Source organism: Ranitomeya variabilis, chromosome 6, assembly GCF_051348905.1.
Source record: "Ranitomeya variabilis isolate aRanVar5 chromosome 6, aRanVar5.hap1, whole genome shotgun sequence".
Taxonomy (NCBI): domain Eukaryota; kingdom Metazoa; phylum Chordata; class Amphibia; order Anura; family Dendrobatidae; genus Ranitomeya; species Ranitomeya variabilis.
In genome coordinates this window covers 67,202,583-67,223,208 of record NC_135237.1, presented here as the reverse complement: position 1 = coordinate 67,223,208, position 20,626 = coordinate 67,202,583, and the positions used below count along the sequence as shown (strand labels likewise).

Below are 20,626 nucleotides of genomic sequence, written 5' to 3'. Positions count from 1 at the left end.
TTCAAAACATTCTTAAAAAATGTGCATACAAAACCTGGGGTCACTGGTAATCAACCGACGCGTTTCGACCTTTACCATAACTAAGACCTGAAAGGTCGAAACGCGTCGGTTGATTACCAGGGACCCCAGTTTTTGTATGCACATTTTTTAAGAATGTTGTGAATGAAAAAATTGAATTTTAACTGCATGATCTTCCGCCCTGGAGACTATATCCTCCTCCTTTTTTTTTACCTCCAAGACAATCAGACCTCACTTTTATCAATCTCTGATCAGAGTCTAATTAGCATAATCAGACTTTTTCTTGGATGGAAAGAAGACTGATTGTGTGCACCTGCTCTAATTTTCTGTTGAATGTGTCTGAATTGATCCTGTTGTAGCTAAGAAAAGGATAAGTATGAACCAATAAAATAAAAAAATAAACATAAATGATAAAAAAAAGCATTATATGAATTGTATAGCAAAGACCAGATCCTTTCTAGTAAATAAATAGAATGTGGACATATCAGTAGGAAATACCAAGCAAGATGTGCATAGCACACTTTATTTCTATAAAACTATTAAAGCCGTTACAAAGTATTCCAAAAAATACATTTTAGTAAATTTACAGCGGTTATTCAATTTATTAATGCAAATCATCAACAGTCTTCATCCACTGGAGGTCCTAATTCGTGTGCACTTTGTATCTTCTTCAAAAATATTATTACTTTCTAATAAACTCTTTGAGGTTAAAATGACAAGATTCCTACTGCTTAGAAGGAAAAAAAATAAAAAGTAAAAACATAAAATGAGCCAACATTGGAATTTTGTGTAACAGTCTTGTAAGTTCTATGAACGTGAGCGGATGCAAGTTGAAACAAAAGAATGAAACAAACAAAACAAAAAACATAACAAATAAAGAAACATAGATAATAAGCCATAACGTTACGCTGTGAAACTATTTAAATTAAAATAATATATTCTCGTATTGTACACTATTTCAAATAACGAAATGTAATTCAGTCAGTATTGATCTCTGAAAACAAAAAAACTAGTTTACATTTCTGTGTAGAAAAATATAATTTACTAGCCCCCGTTTGAGACAAGTCTTACAATTATTTAACACTTTAGTGACAGCCAGACCTAGCTAGATCCTTAGGAAAACGCCTACCATGGAGGCCTGTCAGGATAAGGTAGACAAGGACAAGGGTGATGGGTGAGTGGACAGTACCAAAAAAGTTAGGACTGACTTGACATGTAGAAAAATAGAATCTGATGTGTCAACCTGAACTCAACATAGAGAGCTTCAGTGAGTTCATTGAATGTCCACATGACAATAAATTATCAAAGAAACTAGTTAAGGCTTCTTGAATGTCCAGTTCATATTAAACCTCTATTACAAGAACAAATAAATAAAATATTCAGTAGAAAAAAAAAAATGGAAAAAAAACCCAGAACAAAACAAAAGTACAACATGATGCAACATAATAGTACAAAAATAATAGCAATGAAAAGAGTTTGGGGGGAAAGTTTTGTTCCTTAGTGTCTACTTTGAAGTGTCCTACATTAAAAATGAATGTCTTTTTTCAATGTCCTGATCTTTCAGCTGGACCTCCCTGACATTCCCAGTGGGTGAAAAGAGTCATTATCCAAGATCCAAGTTCCTAACTGGTACAGGACTTGTGAGTACCAGTGGACACCTTCAACATGAAGGTGGCTGGGTGATGGGTTATAGTCTGGAGGGGAAAGGAAGGAGAACAGTTTAAAGGCAATTCTTAGAGGGGCAAATGCCATATGTGCCCAGCTGTGTTCCTCAATGACTGCATAACAAGATGCCAACACTCCATTAATGACCACTGTGCCATGAGAGGTCACAGGGGCATAGGCTCCAATGTCTTCTGCCTGATGGACTCGCTCTACTGTCACCTCCCTTAGGCTCAGAGAGGTTTGGTTAGCTATGAACACCCGATCTCCAGGACTTATATTACTGGCAAACACAGACTTGAAGGATCTTGTGCCATTGGATGAACTCTCTGCCACAAACACGAGGTGGGCAGCAGTCAGGCGGAGGGTCTCCCCGGGCTCAGATGTCTCTATGACATAGAACAACTTTCTGACATTCTGTTCTCGGTCTATGAACAGGAGGAAGTCGCTGTAGACCACGTTCCCATCCTCATCAGCTGCCAACACCCGGTCCCCGGGCACCAGCTCCTTCACCGCCTTGGTGCCACCACCCTCGGTCCACACGGTCGCATTGCCGGGGAAGCAGCCACCAGACTTGGCAGCTACTGAATTCTCTGCAATAAAGAAGTAAGAAAATCAGTAACCTTGAAATCACACAAACACAGAATTACAAGGGAATGTATCTCTCCAAAGCCTTTATATGTTCTTCATGGAAATATTCCCTGCATAGGTCAGTGATAGCGGATCAGCGTTGCTGGCTCCATACCCCGCTTATCAGACAGAAAATAATGGCTACAATCGTGATAAGATTGGCAAAGTATCGTCACCGACAAGACAAATCGCACATCGATATGAGAACATGCGACATTAACATTCTATGAACAGCTGAAAAACACTGAAAGTTTATCAAACACCTGTAACTAACAACTATCATCTATGTGATATCTATCTATCTATCTATCTATCTATCTATCTATCTATCTATCTATCTATCTATTTATTTATCTATCATCTATCTATCTATCATCTATCTATTTACGTATCTATTTATCTATCTATTATCTATCTATCATCTATTTATCTATTTATCTATCATCTATCTATCTATTATCTATCTATCTATCTATCTATCTATTTATTTATCTATCATCTATCTATCTATGTATCTATTTATTTATCTATCTATCATCTATCTATCATCTATAATCTATTCTGTTACCTATCAATCAATCAATTAATCATCTATTCTATTATCTCTCTATCTCCTCTATTTATCCATTTATCAGATAGATCAGATGGTCAGTGCACAGCATTGTTCAGTCACAGGACCTGGACCTCTTGCTGGGGAGTCTCTCTGCTCGGTGTAGATATGGTGATCAGATGAAGGTATGATGCCATTGGGAGTAATATATATATATATATATATATATATATATATATATATATATATATATATATATATATATATATATATATATATAAATATATATATATATCTCACCGCCTCCATCTCCATCATACCCGTGCAGTATGACGCTGTCTATCTATATTGCACTTCCATCTATCCAATTGCTGATTACGCTAATTCTTGTTTCACTCCGAGATTTACCTTCCCGAATCCTTGTTACCCGTCATTACACTGCTACTCTCAGACCCCATCACTAATGATTCTCTCTTTCATTTATCTCCTAACGACTTTATCACTTCTAGTTCACAAATTAAACAGGTTGCGATACACAAGAAGTGCAGGGACGTGACTTGTCGCCATCATCAGTGCAGTGTCTGTGGGCTCCTGTGCAGTCCCATGTAACAAGCCCCAGCACAGAACCGCTTTGTGTGTATATTTTGGGGGTGGCTGAATAGATCTGACCCTGCACAGCCGCACTACAAACACAGCAGTGAATTGGCCGGGGTGGGAGGATTTGAAGCCTTTCAGAAGCTCTTGTTTGGGTCCCCTAATTAAAATCCAATTGTCATTCTGATTCCTTATGACAAGATGGGGGCACTCTTGGAAGAGTGGATGCTTCATTTTCTTCCCAGCTTCTCCCCCTGTTTGCTCAGGTGCAGGGACACTGTGTGCCAATTCACACACATACACTCCAAAATCCAAGAGGGGCTGTTTGCCCAGCGCAGACACTTTCCAAGACTCTCTGAACTGGTATTTGAATTTTAAATCTAATGGTTTTTCTCTAAATACCCTCCAGAGACCAATCTTCCTCCCAGCCCTGTGTCATGGTAATAATCATTCCCATCTCAGAGAGCCATTGTCCAGGATCATACTGTCAGCAAACAAGATATCTGAACTAGAGACAAACTATGGGCGATAATCTCCTCATCAACTTCTCCTGCATGAAGCAGAGGTCGGACAATGGCTGCCAAGATTAGCAGTAAGCGCCTCCTGAATCCTCCAGAGCAGTCACACGACCCTATGTGGCACCGCAATACATCACAGTCAGGGCACAATGTCATCCAACAGCACCGGGACATTACACCACGTCTGCGGGGAACGCAGTGGCATCCTCCAAAAGTCTGCCAATGTGGCCAACCTGAGAAAAGTACAACATCCCCCCTGGCTTACTGCAAGCTGTACAACAGATAGGAAGGAAAAACACAAGATGTAGCCCAGAAACCATAAATGTATCTCAGACATATGGATATTTAGTTTGATCATACAGTAGTTCATAAGTAAATCTATCTATCTATCTATCTATCTATCTATCTATCTATCTATCTATCCCATATCTATCTATCTATCTATCTATCTATCTATCTATCTATCTATCCCATATCTATCTATCTATCTATCTATCTATCTATCTATCTATCTAATGTCTATTTATCTATCTATCTAATATCTATTTATCTATCTATCTGTCTATCTAATATCTATCTATCTATCTATCTATCTATCTATCTATCTATCTATCTATCTATCTCTATCTATATACTATTTATCTATCTATATATCTATCTAATATCTATCTATCTATCTATCTATCTATCTATCTATCTATCTATCTATCTATCTCTATCTATATACTATTTATCTATCTATATATCTATCTAGCCATCTGTCTGTCTGTCTTCAATCTTTCCATCTATTAATGAAAAAAAACACCTTTTTTACTTAGATAAAAGCACAATATTTTAGTCTTTAATCTTCAATTCTGCTATTCTGTAATTCTGCTTTCTGTATAAAACAGGAGTAATGCATTTAGTAACCAATAGAATAAACCATAAGTACAGTAGTCTATTATATGGGTAAAGGTATACTTTTTGGCATAGGACACGTGGCGAGTGCACAATATGGTGCTTAATATCTGTCAGCTACAAGACCTGTTCCTGTTACTGGGCAAACTCTTTGCTCTGTGTTGAAATAATGATAAAATCAAGGTGTCATTGATAGGAGCAATTAAAATGTTTGAGTGTGTGTCTGTGGTGAAGTGTGTGTGATAAAATGTGTGTTTGTGGTGGAGTGTGTGTGATAAAATGTGTGTTTGTGGTGGAGTGTGTGTTGAAGTGTGTGTAGTGAAGTGTGTGTTGAAATGTGTGTGTAGTGAAGTGTGTGTGTGTGTTTGTGTTGAAGTGTGTGTTGAGGTGTGGGTGTGTTGAAGTGTGTGTGTGTGTAGTGAAGTGTGTGTAGTGAAGTGTGTGTGTGTTGAAGTGTGTGTTGAAGTGTGTGGTGAAGTGTGTGTAGTGAAGTGTGTGTGTGTGTGTGTGTGTGTTGAAGTGTGTGTGGTAAAGTGTATGTGTGTGTAGTGAAGTGTGTGTGTTGTAGTGTGTGTGTGTGTGTGTGTGTGGTGAAATGTGTGTGTGTGTGGTGAAATGTGTGTGTAGTGAAGTGTGTGTGTAATGAAGTGTGTGTGTGTTGAGGTGTGTGTGTGTAGTGAAGTGTGTGTGTTGAAGTGTGTGTAGTGAAGTGTGTGTGTGTGGTGATTGAAGTGTGTAGTGAAGTGTGTGTGTGTAGTGAAGTGTGTGTAGTGAAGTGTGTGTGTTGAAGTGTGTGTTGAAGTGTGTGGTGAAGTGTGTGTAGTGAAGTGTGTGTGTTGAAGTGTGTGTGGTAAAGTGTGTGTGCGTGTGTGTAGTGAAGTGTGTGTGTTGAAGTGTGTGTGGTGAAATGTGTGTGTGTGTGGTGAAATGTGTGTGTAGTGAAGTGTGTGTTGAAATGTGTGTGTAGTGAAGTGTGTGTGTTGAAGTGTGTGTAGTGAAGTGTGTGTGTGTGTGTGTGGTGATTGAAGTGTGTGTGTAGTGAAGTGTGTGTGTAGTGAAGTGTGTGTAGTGAAGTGTGTGTGTGTAGTGAAGTGTGTGTGTAGTGAAGTGTGTGTGTGTAGTGAAGTGTGTGTGTGTTGAAGTGTGTGTAGTGAAGTGTGTGTTGAAATGTGTGTGTAGTGAAGTGTGTGTGTGTGTTTGTGTTGAAGTGTGTGTTGAGGTGTGGGTGTGTTGAAGTGTGTGTGTGTGTGTAGTGAAGTGTGTGTAGTGAAGTGTGTGTGTGTTGAAGTGTGTGTTGAAGTGTGTGGTGAAGTGTGTGTAGTGAAGTGTGTGTGTGTGTGTGTGTGTGTGTTGAAGTGTGTGTGGTAAAGTGTATGTGTGTGTAGTGAAGTGTGTGTGTTGTAGTGTGTGTGTGTGTGTGTGTGTGTGGTGAAATGTGTGTGTAGTGAAGTGTGTGTGTAATGAAGTGTGTGTGTGTTGAGGTGTGTGTGTGTAGTGAAGTGTGTGTGTTGAAGTGTGTGTAGTGAAGTGTGTGTGTGTGTGGTGATTGAAGTGTGTAGTGAAGTGTGTGTGTGTAGTGAAGTGTGTGTAGTGAAGTGTGTGTGTTGAAGTGTGTGTTGAAGTGTGTGGTGAAGTGTGTGTAGTGAAGTGTGTGTGTGTGTGTTGAAGTGTGTGTGGTAAAGTGTATGTGTGTGTGCGTGTGTGTAGTGAAGTGTGTGTGTTGAAGTGTGTGTGGTGAAATGTGTGTGTGTGTGGTGAAATGTGTGTGTAGTGAAGTGTGTGTTGAAATGTGTGTGTAGTGAAGTGTGTGTGTTGAAGTGTGTGTAGTGAAGTGTGTGTGTGTGTGGTGATTGAAGTGTGTGTGTAGTGAAGTGTGTGTGTGTGTAGTGAAGTGTGTGTGTAGTGAAGTGTGTGTAGTGAAGTGTGTGTGTGTAGTGAAGTGTGTGTGTTGTGAAGTGTGTGTGTAGTGAAGTGTGTGTGTGTGTGTAGTGAAGTGTGTGTAGTGAAGTGTGTGTGTAGTGAAGTGTGTGTGTAGTGAAGTGTGTGTGTAGTGAAGTGTGTGTAGTGAAGTGTGTGTGTGTAGTGAAATGTGTGTGTAGTGAAGTGTGTGTGTGTAGTGAAGTGTGTGTGTTGTGAAGTGTGTGTGTAGTGAAGTGTGTGTGTGTGTGTGTAGTGAAGTGTGTGTAGTGAAGTGTGTGTGTAGTGAAGTGTGTGTGTAGTGAAGTGTGTGTGTGTAGTGAAGTGTGTGTAGTGAAGTGTGTGTAGTGAAGTGTGTGTGTGGTGAAGTGTGTGTGGTGAAGTGTGTGTGTAGTGAAGTGTGTGTGTGGTGAAGTGTGTGTAGTGAAGTGTGTGTGTGGTGAAGCAGGCAGGTGCCAACTACAGCAGCAGTGCTGAGGATAGCCGACAGTTGGGAGCTTTCCAGATAGGTCAATTTGATTTATGAACCTTAATGTTTTAGAGGTTTGTAACTACATAATCACATAAGCATTGTAAGAACTATATAATAAATAATATATAATACACATCATAAACAATATGAAGCACAGTGGACACAACCTGAAGGAAATCATTAGTAACTCTAGGTGCTGCGCTGTATATAGTAACAGATGTTTATCTCCGAGGACTTGCTGGAAGCAGTGGTGCCGGAGAAAGCCGCAGGTTGTCCACCTCTACATTACTTTAGAACCAGCGTGCACATTTAGTAAGCAGGTACCAAGCCTAATGCATTTGTCAAAGTTGAGGAAGTTTTTAAATTTATTAGTTTCTGTTTGTCTCAGAAACCACAAAACTTCTGAGAACTAATTTTGTTGATAGAACACAACAGAGCCGGTGAAATTTTAATTAACTGCTATATCAGTGCTAAATACCCATACTGAGGGAATAATCTAAATTAAAAACATATTTTCTTTTATAAGCTATTGGGGACTTGTAAAGGCCCTGTTATGTATCATGAAAAAACCTCAACGTTTGATCGTTTACTACAGTTCACATTGCTAAGAACAACAACAATCTCTGGAAGCCATAAAAAATAATGCAATGGATAAATAATACTGGAAGTAGATATTACAAGTCATAAAATTATCATCAGACCACGATATTATTCTTATTATGAGTCACTCACAGTGCACTGAACTTTAATAGCATGCAGGAACAGGAAATATAGGAGACTGCTAATCTATATATTCTGTAATTACTAAATGTAGCACTGAGCCAAAACAAACAATAAACAAACAATAAAAGTAAACACAGAAATTGATACTTTTTAAATAGTTGTTTTTTAAAGCAAAAATAACCTCTTTGGGGATCAAAAAGTATATTATAAGATGTAAAAAAAATCATTTTATCCCCTAACTTTTTATAAATCCATTCTGATGGTGTTAAAGGGATTCATGGTTTTTGGAGCAGCACTAGAAATGTGTATTGTCATAAGTTCTTGGGTAATGCCAGCAAACATTGGTAGTTACAGTTCTTCTATATGGATCTTACCTGCTCTCACCGAGCAATGAATGTGAGCTTTGGATTCATAGAAGACCCAGTCAAATCCAGCCTCTACTGCCAGTCTTGCCAACATGCCATATTTACTACGTTCCCTATCAGAGGTGGTGATGTCCACTGCCCGACCCTCATAATGCAATGACTCTTCTGAATGGTGTCCATCTTCATCCCATCCCTCTGTGACCCGAAGTTTCACCCCTGGCCACTGGTTCATCACTGAGATAGCCAAGGCATTGAGTTTGTCTTTACATCTCTAGAAGGCAGAAAAGTAGTAGAATGGTGATATTTGTGACAAACAAAAACTCCAAACTATGGCAAGAACCTGCAGGACAGGTTTGTGATATGGAGGTTACTCATTTATGATAAAGAAAGCTTTTCTAATACAGAAGGGCTCAATTACAGCTTTCTTGAGTTTAAAGACATTTATTGCCCTGTCCACTTGCCAGTACTTTACTGCTTGATTCTGTTAAGTAAACTTTCGAGCATGTAATAGCAGAATGAATAGGTATTTAGCTGTAGAATAGGCGGCCAAGTTCCTACAGACCATTAACACTTCCTCTTGGATTATACACTTTCTTGTTCTGTCCCCTGTTATGTCTTATAGCAGTATTCCCCAGCTCCAGTCCTCAAGAGCCACCAATAGTGCAGGTTTTCAGGATTCCCTTAGTATTGTCCAGTTGATGCTTCCATCACCTGTGAAATACTAGGGAATTTCTGGAAACATGATGTTGGACTGGAGTTCAGGAGCACTATCTTATAGCATTCTCTCTTACATTGTATGAGTGATGTTCCTCAAGCAACACACATGAACATAAGGTTCCCCTGAAGATTGTTTCCAGGTAAAAAAAAAAAAAGAATCATGTCACTATGTCATCACATGGCAGATGCATCAACTACAAATGGATCGCATTAGACAGGATCTGCTTTTCTAGCCCTGTGATTCAGTTATTCTCATTTTTACCAACATTCTCCTCCTGGTTGTTCCTAAAAGTCATTATACTATTAGGATCTGACCAGCACAAAAAAAAGCTAAATAACCTACAGACTTGGGAATGTTAAGGGAACCGAGGAAAGTGTTTTGGAATCTAAAGACGTCACTCAATCACCATGCCACCTTACCCTAATGCAGTGATGGACTTTAACCCTATGAAACTTGCTCCAGAAGACAAATGCTGTCAGGTCTCTAAATGGGAACCCACGACTTATACACCGGAAAGTCTGTGGATCCTTTTCACATTAATTCCTTGTTGAAAAGTTTCTCAATGCCCTGACACACCATTATCTACTGGACAAGACCTCACCTTGCAGATCACTCACTAGGGTTCTTAGTGCAGGAGGTATTTCTAGCTTGTAAAGTGCCTCAGACACACTCAGTTTCAAACATCTATAGAGATCACTACTTAAAAAACTCCATTGCTTCTTCCAGTGAAGAAAACAAGCTGGGAATTGTAAACCAGATAGGGCAGGGACTGAGGAGATAACAATGTTAAAATAACAGGTGACTTGTACTTTAAGACAGGGAGTGAGCAAACATTATTTATCTTGAATGTCACTATTCTCCTTCAGTTGTATGACATCAATACATGGCTTTCCCTATTACTCTCCATCTCCTTTCTTCAGGTCACACAAGTTTTTTTTTTTTTAAGATATATGCCAAAAGAAAGAGCAATATAAATGACCTGGGCAGAACTGACAAGTGCAGTACTTCAAACAAAGCCTGAATGATTTACAAATGTAGAGGATAGCCAGTCATAATTCATCTTCATAAGGATCCATTAATTACAGGGATCCATTAACAAGGATCCATTAACTACAGGGAGATCTATTCAGGTAAAGGAAGTTGAGTTTACAAAAGTTGTAACAGCAAAATGTGATGTATTTGCCACCTTCTTGGATCATGTTTATAATGTATGAAAACTTTGCTGGATCCTACTTTCTAATGTAAATCTACAGCTCAGAGACCACAACTTCTGATGAATGCCTTTGCATGGACCTTATTATCCACTGAGAATTGCAATCGAAGACTATGAATTGTTAACTTCAACTTTACCTATGAAGCATGAAGACAAAAAAGTGAAGTGTACGTTTTTACATTGGACTGAAAAGTAGAGATGCAACTTGGACACCATGAGCTGAACAATGAAAACATATCTAACTTTCCATGTAGAGCTACATATCAAATAAAATAAGTTGAGATGAGACTACTTAGAACTGATCCTAACTATCAGTGTAGACCTTCAATGTAAACCTAAGAGTTGGAGCTGAGTTTGGGATCCTTATATATTCTAATTTTTTACCTACCATTATTCACACTTATGTTTAGAAGTTTCTTTCACACCTTGTCATTAAAGCTGCACATAGTTTGGGACTATCCTCGATGACTATGTACACCACAATACAGAAGTAACACTAATCACTTCTGGTGGAAGAGAAGATAATAGATGATGTGTTTTAATGGTTTGATACAGGTTAATATCAGACTTTTTGCCAAGTTTACAGATTATAGTGAAATTCATACTTGGGTTAGAAACACTGTAAGTTTTTCATTAACTGCCATAATGTTTCTTCACTGCACATTGACCAGGATTTGTGATGCTCCTCAGACAGACTTTCTTGAACGGGTTAGGCAGACCCTGGTCCTTTTGTGCCAGCTACAGTTGTATTGTCAAAGTCAAGACCGTGAAGATTAGACTATTCATGAATTCACTGGGTCGTGTGCCACAAATCAACCCCAATTCTGCTCAGCCAAAGTGAAGCTCAGCAGGGCAGCCAGACCTAAGGCTTTGTGTTGTACAACAAGATCCCCCTGCCAGCTCCTAATCTCCTCTCAAATGGAAACACTTAGCAGTTACCTGTTAGGGTAAACAACCTGGTGGGCTTCCAGAATCCCAGGCTGATCTCTGCACATTCCTCATGGGCTCTGTGCTCCTAGGTGTCTGCTCAACACCTGGATGTCACTTCATTCATAGAAATGCATTGTCCTCACCCTAGCAGAAGCTTAATGGACAGAAACCTACAGCAATCTGTGCACAGCTTCCTCCTCTCACCCCTCAGTTGTCTGCACTTCTGTGCCCAGGCTGTCATTTTCCCTGTCTCTCCCACTTCAGTTAATATTAACTAGCAACTAAAGTATTAAACAAACATTTTGAAAGTTTAACAGAATCATTAAGTGAAAATCTTTACATACTAGATAGACTGGTGAGGCGGGTCCGGGCACCTGCCAAGAATGTACCTGAACAAGACATTATTGGCCTCTTTACCTGGGCTCAAACCTTGGTGAGGAGGCAGAAGCCTGAGATACTGGTGCCACTGCCTGCACAAAAATTGTCCCAACTGGTGCCACCATCCCTGGGCACTGGGAAGGAAGACATCACTGCTGCTGCCTCATTTTTCTTAAGGAAAGTTGACAGGAGGTCAGGAGTTCATATACTGCAAGCTAATGCGGAGAGAGTGACACAGGGGCTAAAGAGTGGAGGACTGGGGGAATGGGCACCCACCTTACCGAAAGGGCAGCAGCCTGCACAGCCACTAATGGGGGGAAGTCTGAGATATTTACTGTACTATCTATCTATTTATCCCATATCTATCTATCATCAATCTATTATCTATCTATCTATCTATCTATCTATCTATCTATCTATCTATCTATCTATCTATCTATCTATCTATTTATCCCATATCTATCTATCATCAATCTATTATCTATCTATCTATCTATCTATCTATCTATCTATCTATCTATCTATCTATCTATCTATCCATCCATCCAACTATCTATCTGTCCATCCATCCATCCATCCATCCATCCATCCATCCATCCATCCATCTCGTATCTATAAATACATATCTTTATTTCTCTATGTATTATCTATCTGTCTATATATAATCTATTCTATCTATCTATCCATCTATCCTCATATCTATCTATCATCTAAAATAACAACTGAAAACAACACACCATATGGTGTAAAAAAGTTAATTTTTTAATTGTCCCTTTGTGGCAAAGGTTCATACTCTAGAACCGAAACGTCGCCACAATGGGACAATAAAGAAACACTTGTTTACACTGTATGATGTGCTGCTCTATTTTTTCAATTTTTACTCTTTCTTCCTTTTATCTATCTATCTATCTATCTATCTATCTATCTATCTATCTATCTATCTATCTACCTATCCATCCATCCACCCATCCATCCATCCATCCATCCACCCATCTAACTATTTAATGCTTTTTCTCCCTGGCACAGGGCATTAAGTCTGCCTTCCCCTGGGCTCCAAACATTGTCCATTTTCGTGCAGTAGAGTCACACAAACTGAAACACAAGCCGTTGCGATCGATACAAGTGATGAGTAAGTGGAGCTGAAGATGTGTCTGTGTGGAAGTGCGGCCTCAGCGCTGACACCAGGCTCCCTGTATAGTATAATCCAATAGAAGGGAGCTGACATCTCTGCATACAGATTATAGTCTGCATCCACATATATATATATATATATATATATATATATATATATATATATAAGGTGAATGTATGATCATCAACAGATGTGAGACATACATCGCTAAGAAAGCTTGTTGCTGCTTAGCCTTGTGGCAGGACTGGGGTTAAGAAGGGTGACCCCCAACCCGGCTGTCTGATCTGTGCTCATTCAATTGATCTGGCAGTCAGTTCCTTAAGGGACAGGGAAATTTAAGGTGGCAGCTCAGAGATTCATAGGGGAGCGTGTCACTTGGAAGAGCAGGAGAAATCCTAGAGAGGCAGAATACAAATCTATCTATCCCATATCTATCTATCTATCTATCTATCTATCTATCTATCTATCTATCTATCTATCTATCTATCTATCTATCTATCTATCTATCCTAACATATACAGGTGTGTATGTTTACATTCATCTATATATATCTATAAATATGTATATATACTGTATATATAGATGAATATACAAGACACAAAAATGCAGACACACACACAACATAAGCACATATATATTACCACATACTGTATATACAACATGCACATATATAACCATATACACATATAAACACATGCTCATACACATATATATATATATATATATATATATATATATATATATATATATACAACATGCACATATATACAACATACACATATATAACCACATATATAAAGAACATACACATATAAACACATGTACGTACACACACATATATACAACATGCACATGTATAACCACATATATACAACATACATAATATAACCACATATGTATAGAACAAACACATACACACACACATATATACAACATACACATATATAAACACATCTATACAACATGCCCATATATAACCACATACACATATATAAACACACAAATATACACACACATAGTTGTCTGACCTCTGTATACCCCTTATTGCCATGCAAGAAAAGTCCTGGTGCGGATAGAGTTAAATCTCCAACTACTCCTTTCTGGGAACCTATTAATTTACAATATCTCATTCTAGAAGAGATGATGTCATGTAGCCAAGTGACAAGGGGAAGGTGTGAGAGGATGGCACCGGGCATCCTTAAATACATATCAATATATTCACGCTCCGATGAGCAATGCAGGATATAATGCTATAGTCAGATTTAATGGAGCGGGCGGTCGATTAAGATTGTCCTGGCTATTGTGGAGGGATAACCAGGCACTAAATACTAAAGTCCCCTCATCCAAGGAGGCCAGTGCCTGTCAATATGTAAGTCAGGGAGGAATGAGGGCTTAATACAATGGGGCATATTACTGCAGGAGTTCAGTGCCGGCTACAATGTGTCAGGTTATGGCAGGGAGGCTGGAAGGTGCCGGCTGCCCAATGTGTCAGGTTAGGGCAGGGAGGCTGAAGGTGCCGGCTGCCCAATGTGTCAGGTTAGGGCAGGGAGGCTGGAATGTGCCGGCTGCCCAATGTGTCAGGTTAGGGCAGGGAGGCTGGAATGTGCCGGCTGCCCAATGTGTCAGGTTAGGGCAGGGAGGCTGAAGGTGCCGGCTGCCCAATGTGTCAGGTTAGGGCAGGGAGGCTGGAAGGTGCCGGCTGCCCAATGTGTCAGGTTAGGGCAGGGAGGCTGGAAGGTGCCGGCTGCCCAATGTGTCAGGTTAGGGCAGGGAGGCTGGAAGGTGCCGGCTGCCCAATGTGTCAGGTTAGGGCAGGGAGACTGGAAGGTGCCGGCTGCCCAACGTGTCAGGTTAGGGCAGGGAGGCTGGAAGGTGCCGGCTGCCCAATGTGTCAGGTTAGGGCACAGAGGCTGGAAGGTGCCGGCTGCCCAATGTGTCAGGTTAGGGCACAGATGCTGGAAGGTGCCGGCTGCCCAATGTGTCAGGTTAGGGCAGGGAGGCTGGAAGGTGCCGGCTGCCCAACGTGTCAGGTTAGGGCAGGGAGGCTGGAAGGTGCCGGCTGCCCAACGTGTCAGGTTAGGGCAGGGAGACTGGAAGGTGCCGGCTGCCCAATGTGTCAGGTTAGGGCACAGATGCTGGAAGGTGCCGGCTGCCCAATGTGTCAGGTTAGGGCACAGAGGCTGGAAGGTGCCGGCTGTCCAATGTGGAACAGGTTGAATGATTGATATGAAATGAAACAATGTAGACTAGAGAAGACAAAGTCCATCTACTGAGCAGATATCACTATGTATTCAAGATATGGATACAATGTATCAGGTCATTACTCTGAGGAAGAAAACAGTTATTGGGGGTAACATCTGGTACTGGGGGAGCAGGTTGTATCCAGTGACATCCGATTGAGCAAGTTACATCGAGAAAAAACAGGGGACATTGAATAATAACTGACCAGGGGGTGATAGGAGGGATATAAGAGGTGATGCCTGTACCTGGGTCATGAGCCTGTCTGCCGCCGTGTTCTCCTCGTCTTTAAAAATGATGTCAGAGTTATAATTTGGGGTGAGCTCTTTAAACCTTTCCGAGTTCCTAGTGATCTTTCCTTCATATCTTCCACTGGCCCCCAGGGTCTTCTCTACCACATTGGGGATAAACTGCTTATAGGTTAATGGGGTCAGCTTTTTAGGGTGTCTTCTCTTGCCAATGCCCCTGCCTGGTCCACAGGCTGAGGTAGGAGGAAGCAGCAGGGCGCTAATGAAGACCCCCAGTAGCAGAGCTCTCAGCAGCAGGAGCATCGCGCCCAGGAGAATCCAGCGACAGTGACAGCAGTGATGGTGGGAGATCAGACAGATCAGATCACACAGATCGCCCGGCACGTCCTCCCGTGACAGGATCCAGCGCTCTCCTCCCGGACAGGTGCTCAGAGCACAATGAGCTGCACATAGGATCTCACTGAATGCAGGGCTGCAGATAAAGGGCGAAAAGTTTCCAGGGGAAAAAAAAGGAAAAAAAAAAAAAAAAAAAAAAAAGGTCTGACAGTAAGTGAAGGAGCAATGAGGACTCAGGAGCTGTGAGAGCAGGGAGGCTAGGGCCTCTATATTATAGCGAGTGGGGCCCCCAGCTGATTGGCTGCCACCGGAGCTTCTTCTCCTTCTAATAGAAGCCAGAAGAGATGAGGATCCTGTGCTCCGTGTATAGGAGGCGAGAGTGGGCGTGGGCTGCACTGAGGTGTTCCCTGCCAAGTGTCTGCATGCACCCTGTGCCTAGAGATATGGATCATGTGTATATACAGGGATGGATCATGTGTATCCTGTGCCTATAGATATGGATCATGTGTATCCTGTGCCTATAGATATGGATCATGTGTATATACAGGGATGGATCATGTGTATCCTGTGCCTATAGATATGGATCATGTGTATCCTGTGCCTATAGATATGGATCATGTGTATATACAGGGATGGATCATGTGTATCCTGTGCCTATAGATATGGATCATGTGTATATACAGGGATGGATCATGTGTATCCTGTGCCTATAGATATGGATCATGTGTATCCTGTGCCTATAGATATGGATCATGTGTATATACAGGGATGGATCATGTGTATCCTGTGCCTATAGATATGGATCATGTGTATATATAGAGATGGGTCATGTGTATCCTGTGCCTATAGATATGGATCATGTGTATATACAGGGATGGATCATGTGTATCCTGTGCCTATAGATATGGATCATGTGTATCCTGTGCCTATAGATATGGATCATGTGTATATACAGGGATGGATCATGTGTATCCTGTGCCTATAGATATGGATCATGTGTATATATAGAGATGGGTCATGTGTATCCTGTGCCTATAGATATGGATCATGTGTATATACAGGGATGGATCATGTGTATCCTGTGCCTATAGATATGGATCATGTGTATCCTGTGCCTATAGATATGGATCATGTGTATATACAGGGATGGATCATGTGTATCCTGTGCCTATAGATATGGATCATGTGTATATATAGAGATGGGTCATGTGTATCCTGTGCCTATAGATATGGATCGTGTGTATATACAGGGATGGATCATGTGTATCCTGTGCCTATAGATATGGATCATGTGTATCCTGTGCCTATAGATATGGATCATGTGTATATACAGGGATGGATCATGTGTATCCTGTGCCTATAGATATGGATCATGTGTATATATAGAGATGGGTCATGTGTATCCTGTGCCTATAGATATGGATCATGTGTATATACAGGGATGGATCATGTGTATCCTGTGCCTATAGATATGGATCATGTGTATCCTGTGCCTATAGATATGGATCATGTGTATATACAGGGATGGATCATGTGTATCCTGTGCCTATAGATATGGATCATGTGTATATATAGAGATGGGTCATGTGTATCCTGTGCCTATAGATATGGATCATGTGTATATACAGGGATGGATCATGTGTATCCTGTGCCTATAGATATGGATCATGTGTATCCTGTGCCTATAGATATGGATCATGTGTATATACAGGGATGGATCATGTGTATCCTGTGCCTATAGATATGGATCATGTGTATATATAGAGATGAGTCATGTGTATCCTGTGCCTATAGATATGGATCATGTGTATATACAGGGATGGATCATGTGTATCCTGTGCCTATAGATATGGATCATGTGTATCCTGTGCCTATAGATATGGATCATGTGTATATACAGGGATGGATCATGTGTATCCTGTGCCTATAGATATGGATCATGTGTATATATAGAGATGGGTCATGTGTATCCTGTGCCTATAGATATGGATCATGTGTATATACAGGGATGGATCATGTGTATCCTGTGCCTATAGATATGGATCATGTGTATCCTGTGCCTATAGATATGGATCATGTGTATATACAGGCATGGATCATGTGTATCCTGTGCCTATAGATATGGATCATGTGTATCCTGTGCCTATAGATATGGATCATGTGTATCCTGTGCCTATAGATATGGATCATGTGTATATACAGGGATGGATCATGTGTATCCTGTGCCTATAGATATGGATCATGTGTATATATAGAGATGGGTCATGTGTATCCTGTGACTATAGATATGGATCATGTGTATATACAGGGATGGATCATGTGTATCCTGTGCCTATAGATATGGATCATGTGTATATACAGGGATGGATCATGTGTATCCTGTGCCTATAGATATGGATCATGTGTATATATAGAGATGGGTCATGTGTATCCTGTGACTATAGATATGGATCATGTGTATATACAGGGATGGATCATGTGTATCCTGTGCCTATAGATATGGATCATGTGTATATACAGGGATGGATCATGTGTATCCTGTGCCTATAGATATGGATCATGTGTATACACAGAGATAGATCATGTGTATCCTGTGCCTATAGATATGGATCATGTGTATATATAGAGATGGATCATGTGTATCCTGTGCCTATAGATATGGATCATGTGTATCCTGTGCCTATAGATATAGATCATGTGTATATATAGAAATGGATCATGTGTATCCTGTGCCTATAGATATGGATCATGTGTATATATAGAGATGGATCATGTGTATCCTGTGCCTATAGATATGGATCATGTGTATATATAGAAATGGATCATGTGTATCCTGTGCCCATAGATATGGATCATGTGTATCCTGTGCATATAGATATGGATCATGTGTATCCTGCACCTATAGATATGGATCATGTGTATATGCAGAAATGGATCATGTGTATCCTGTGCCTATAGATATAGATCATGTGTATCCTGTGCCTATAGATATGGATCATGTGTATATATAGATATGGATCATGTGTATCCTGTGCCTATAGATATGGATCATGTGTGTATATAGAAATGGATCATGTGTATCCTGTGCCCATAGATATGGATCACGTGTATATATAGAAATGGATCATGTGTATCCTATGCCTATAGATATGGATCATGTGTATCCTGCGCCTATAGATATGGATCATGTGTATATATATATATAGAAATGGATCATGTGTATTCTGTGCCTATAGATATGGATCATGTGTATATACAGAAATGGATCATGTGTATCCTGTGCCTATAGATATGGATCATGTGTATCCTGTGCCTAAAGATATGGATCATGTGTATATATAGAAATGGATCATGTGTATCCTGTGCCTCTATATATATGGATCATGTGTATATATAGAAATGGATCACGTGTATCCTGTGCCTATAGATATGGATCGTGTGTATATATAGAGATGGATCATGTGTATCCTGTGCCTATAGATGTGGATCATGTGTATATATAGAAATGGATGATGTGTATCCTGTGCCTATAGATATGGATCATGTGTATATACAGAAATGGATCATGTGTATCCTGTGCCTATAAATATGGATCATGTGTATCCTATGCCTATAGATATGGATCATATGCATCCTGTGCCTATAGCTATTTATCATATGTATCCTGTGCCTATAGACATGGATCATATGCATCCTGTGCCTATAGCTATTCATCATATGTATCCTGTGCCTATAGATATGGATCATGTGAATCCTGTGCCTATAGATATGGATCATATGCATCCTGTGCCTATAGATATGGATCATCTGTATCCTGTGCCTATAGATATGGATCATGTGTACCATGTGTCTATAGATATGGAACATATGAATCCTGTGCCTATAGATAAGGATCATGTGTATCCTGTGCCTATAGATATGGATCATGTGTGCATTTATAGATATGGATCATGTGTATCCTGAGCCTATAGATATGGATCATGTGTATCCCGTGCCTATAGATATGGATCCCGTGTATCCTGTGCCTATAGATATGGATAATGTGTATCCTGTGCCTATACATGTGGATCATGTGTATCCTGTGCCTATAGATATGAATCATGTGCATCCTGTGCCTATAGATATGGATCATGTGCATCCTGTGCCTATAGATATGGATCATGTGCATCTCGTGCCTATAGATATGGATCATGTGTATCCTGTGCCTATAGATATGGATCATGTGCATCCCATGCCTTTAGATACGGATCATATGTATCCTATGCCTATAGATATGGATCATGTGTATCCTGTGCCTATAGATATAGATCATGTGCATCCTGTGCCTATAGATATGGATCATATGTATCCTATACCTATAGATATGGATCATGTGTATCCTGTGCCTATAGATATGGATCATGTGTGCATTTATAGATATGGATCATGTGTATCCTGTGCCTATAGATATGGATCATATGTATCCTATACCTATAGATATGGATCATGTGCATCCTGTGTCTATAGATATGGATCATGTGCATCTCGTGCCTATAGATATGGATCATGTGCATCCCGTGCCTTTAGATATGGATCATATGTATCCTATGCCTATAGATATGGATCATGTGTATCCTGTGCCTATAGATATAGATCATGTGCATCCTGTGCCTATTGATATGGATCATATGTATCCTGTGCCTATAGATGTGGATCATGTGTGTCCTGTGCCTATAGATATGGATCATGTGCATCCTGTGCCTATAGATATGGATCATGTGCATCCTGTGCCTATAGATATGGATCATATGTATCCTGTGGCTATAGATATGGATCATGTGTATCCTGTGCCTATACATGGATCATATGCATCCTGTGCCTATAGATATGGATCATAAGCATCCTGTGCCTATAGCTATCTATCATATGCATCCTGTGCCTATAGATATGGATCATGTGAATCCTGTGCCTATAGATATGGATCATATGCATCCTGTGCCTATAGATATGGATCATGTGTGTATTTATAGATATGGATCATGTGTATCCTGTGCCTATAGATGTGGATCATATTATTCTGTGCCTATAGATATGGATCATGTGTATCC

At 40.2% G+C, this 20,626-nt stretch overlaps 2 protein-coding genes across 2 annotated transcripts in view; both read right to left on the bottom strand.

Annotated features, from left to right (window-relative positions):
* LOC143781788 (protein NYNRIN-like) overlaps positions 1-20,626 on the bottom strand; it is a 1,337,202-nt gene that overhangs the window by 705,965 nt on the left and 610,611 nt on the right. The gene's annotated exons all lie outside the window — the stretch shown is intronic.
* On the bottom strand, positions 503-15,777 carry SHH (sonic hedgehog signaling molecule). The gene is made up of 3 exons (XM_077268610.1): positions 15,204-15,777; positions 8,356-8,617; positions 503-2,273 (listed from the first exon to the last, which is right to left on the bottom strand). Exons 1-3 carry the CDS (start codon positions 15,504-15,506, stop codon positions 1,579-1,581), a joined length of 1,260 nt encoding a protein of 419 aa, XP_077124725.1. The 5' UTR covers positions 15,507-15,777; the 3' UTR covers positions 503-1,578.

What these genes read in the sequence shown, in the direction of transcription:
- SHH (XM_077268610.1), bottom strand. Translation starts at nt 15,506, where the DNA reads ATGCTCCTGCTGCTGAGAGCTCTGCTACTGGGGGTCTTCATTAGCGCC. An exon ending in CAGACAGGCTCATGACCCAG is followed by an intron (nt 8,618 to 15,203) that starts GTACAGGCATCA and finishes TCTGCCTTCTAG; the next exon opens with AGATGTAAAGACAAACTCAA. An exon ending in TCATTGCTCGGTGAGAGCAG is followed by an intron (nt 2,274 to 8,355) that starts GTAAGATCCATA and finishes TCTTTATTGCAG; the next exon opens with AGAATTCAGTAGCTGCCAAG.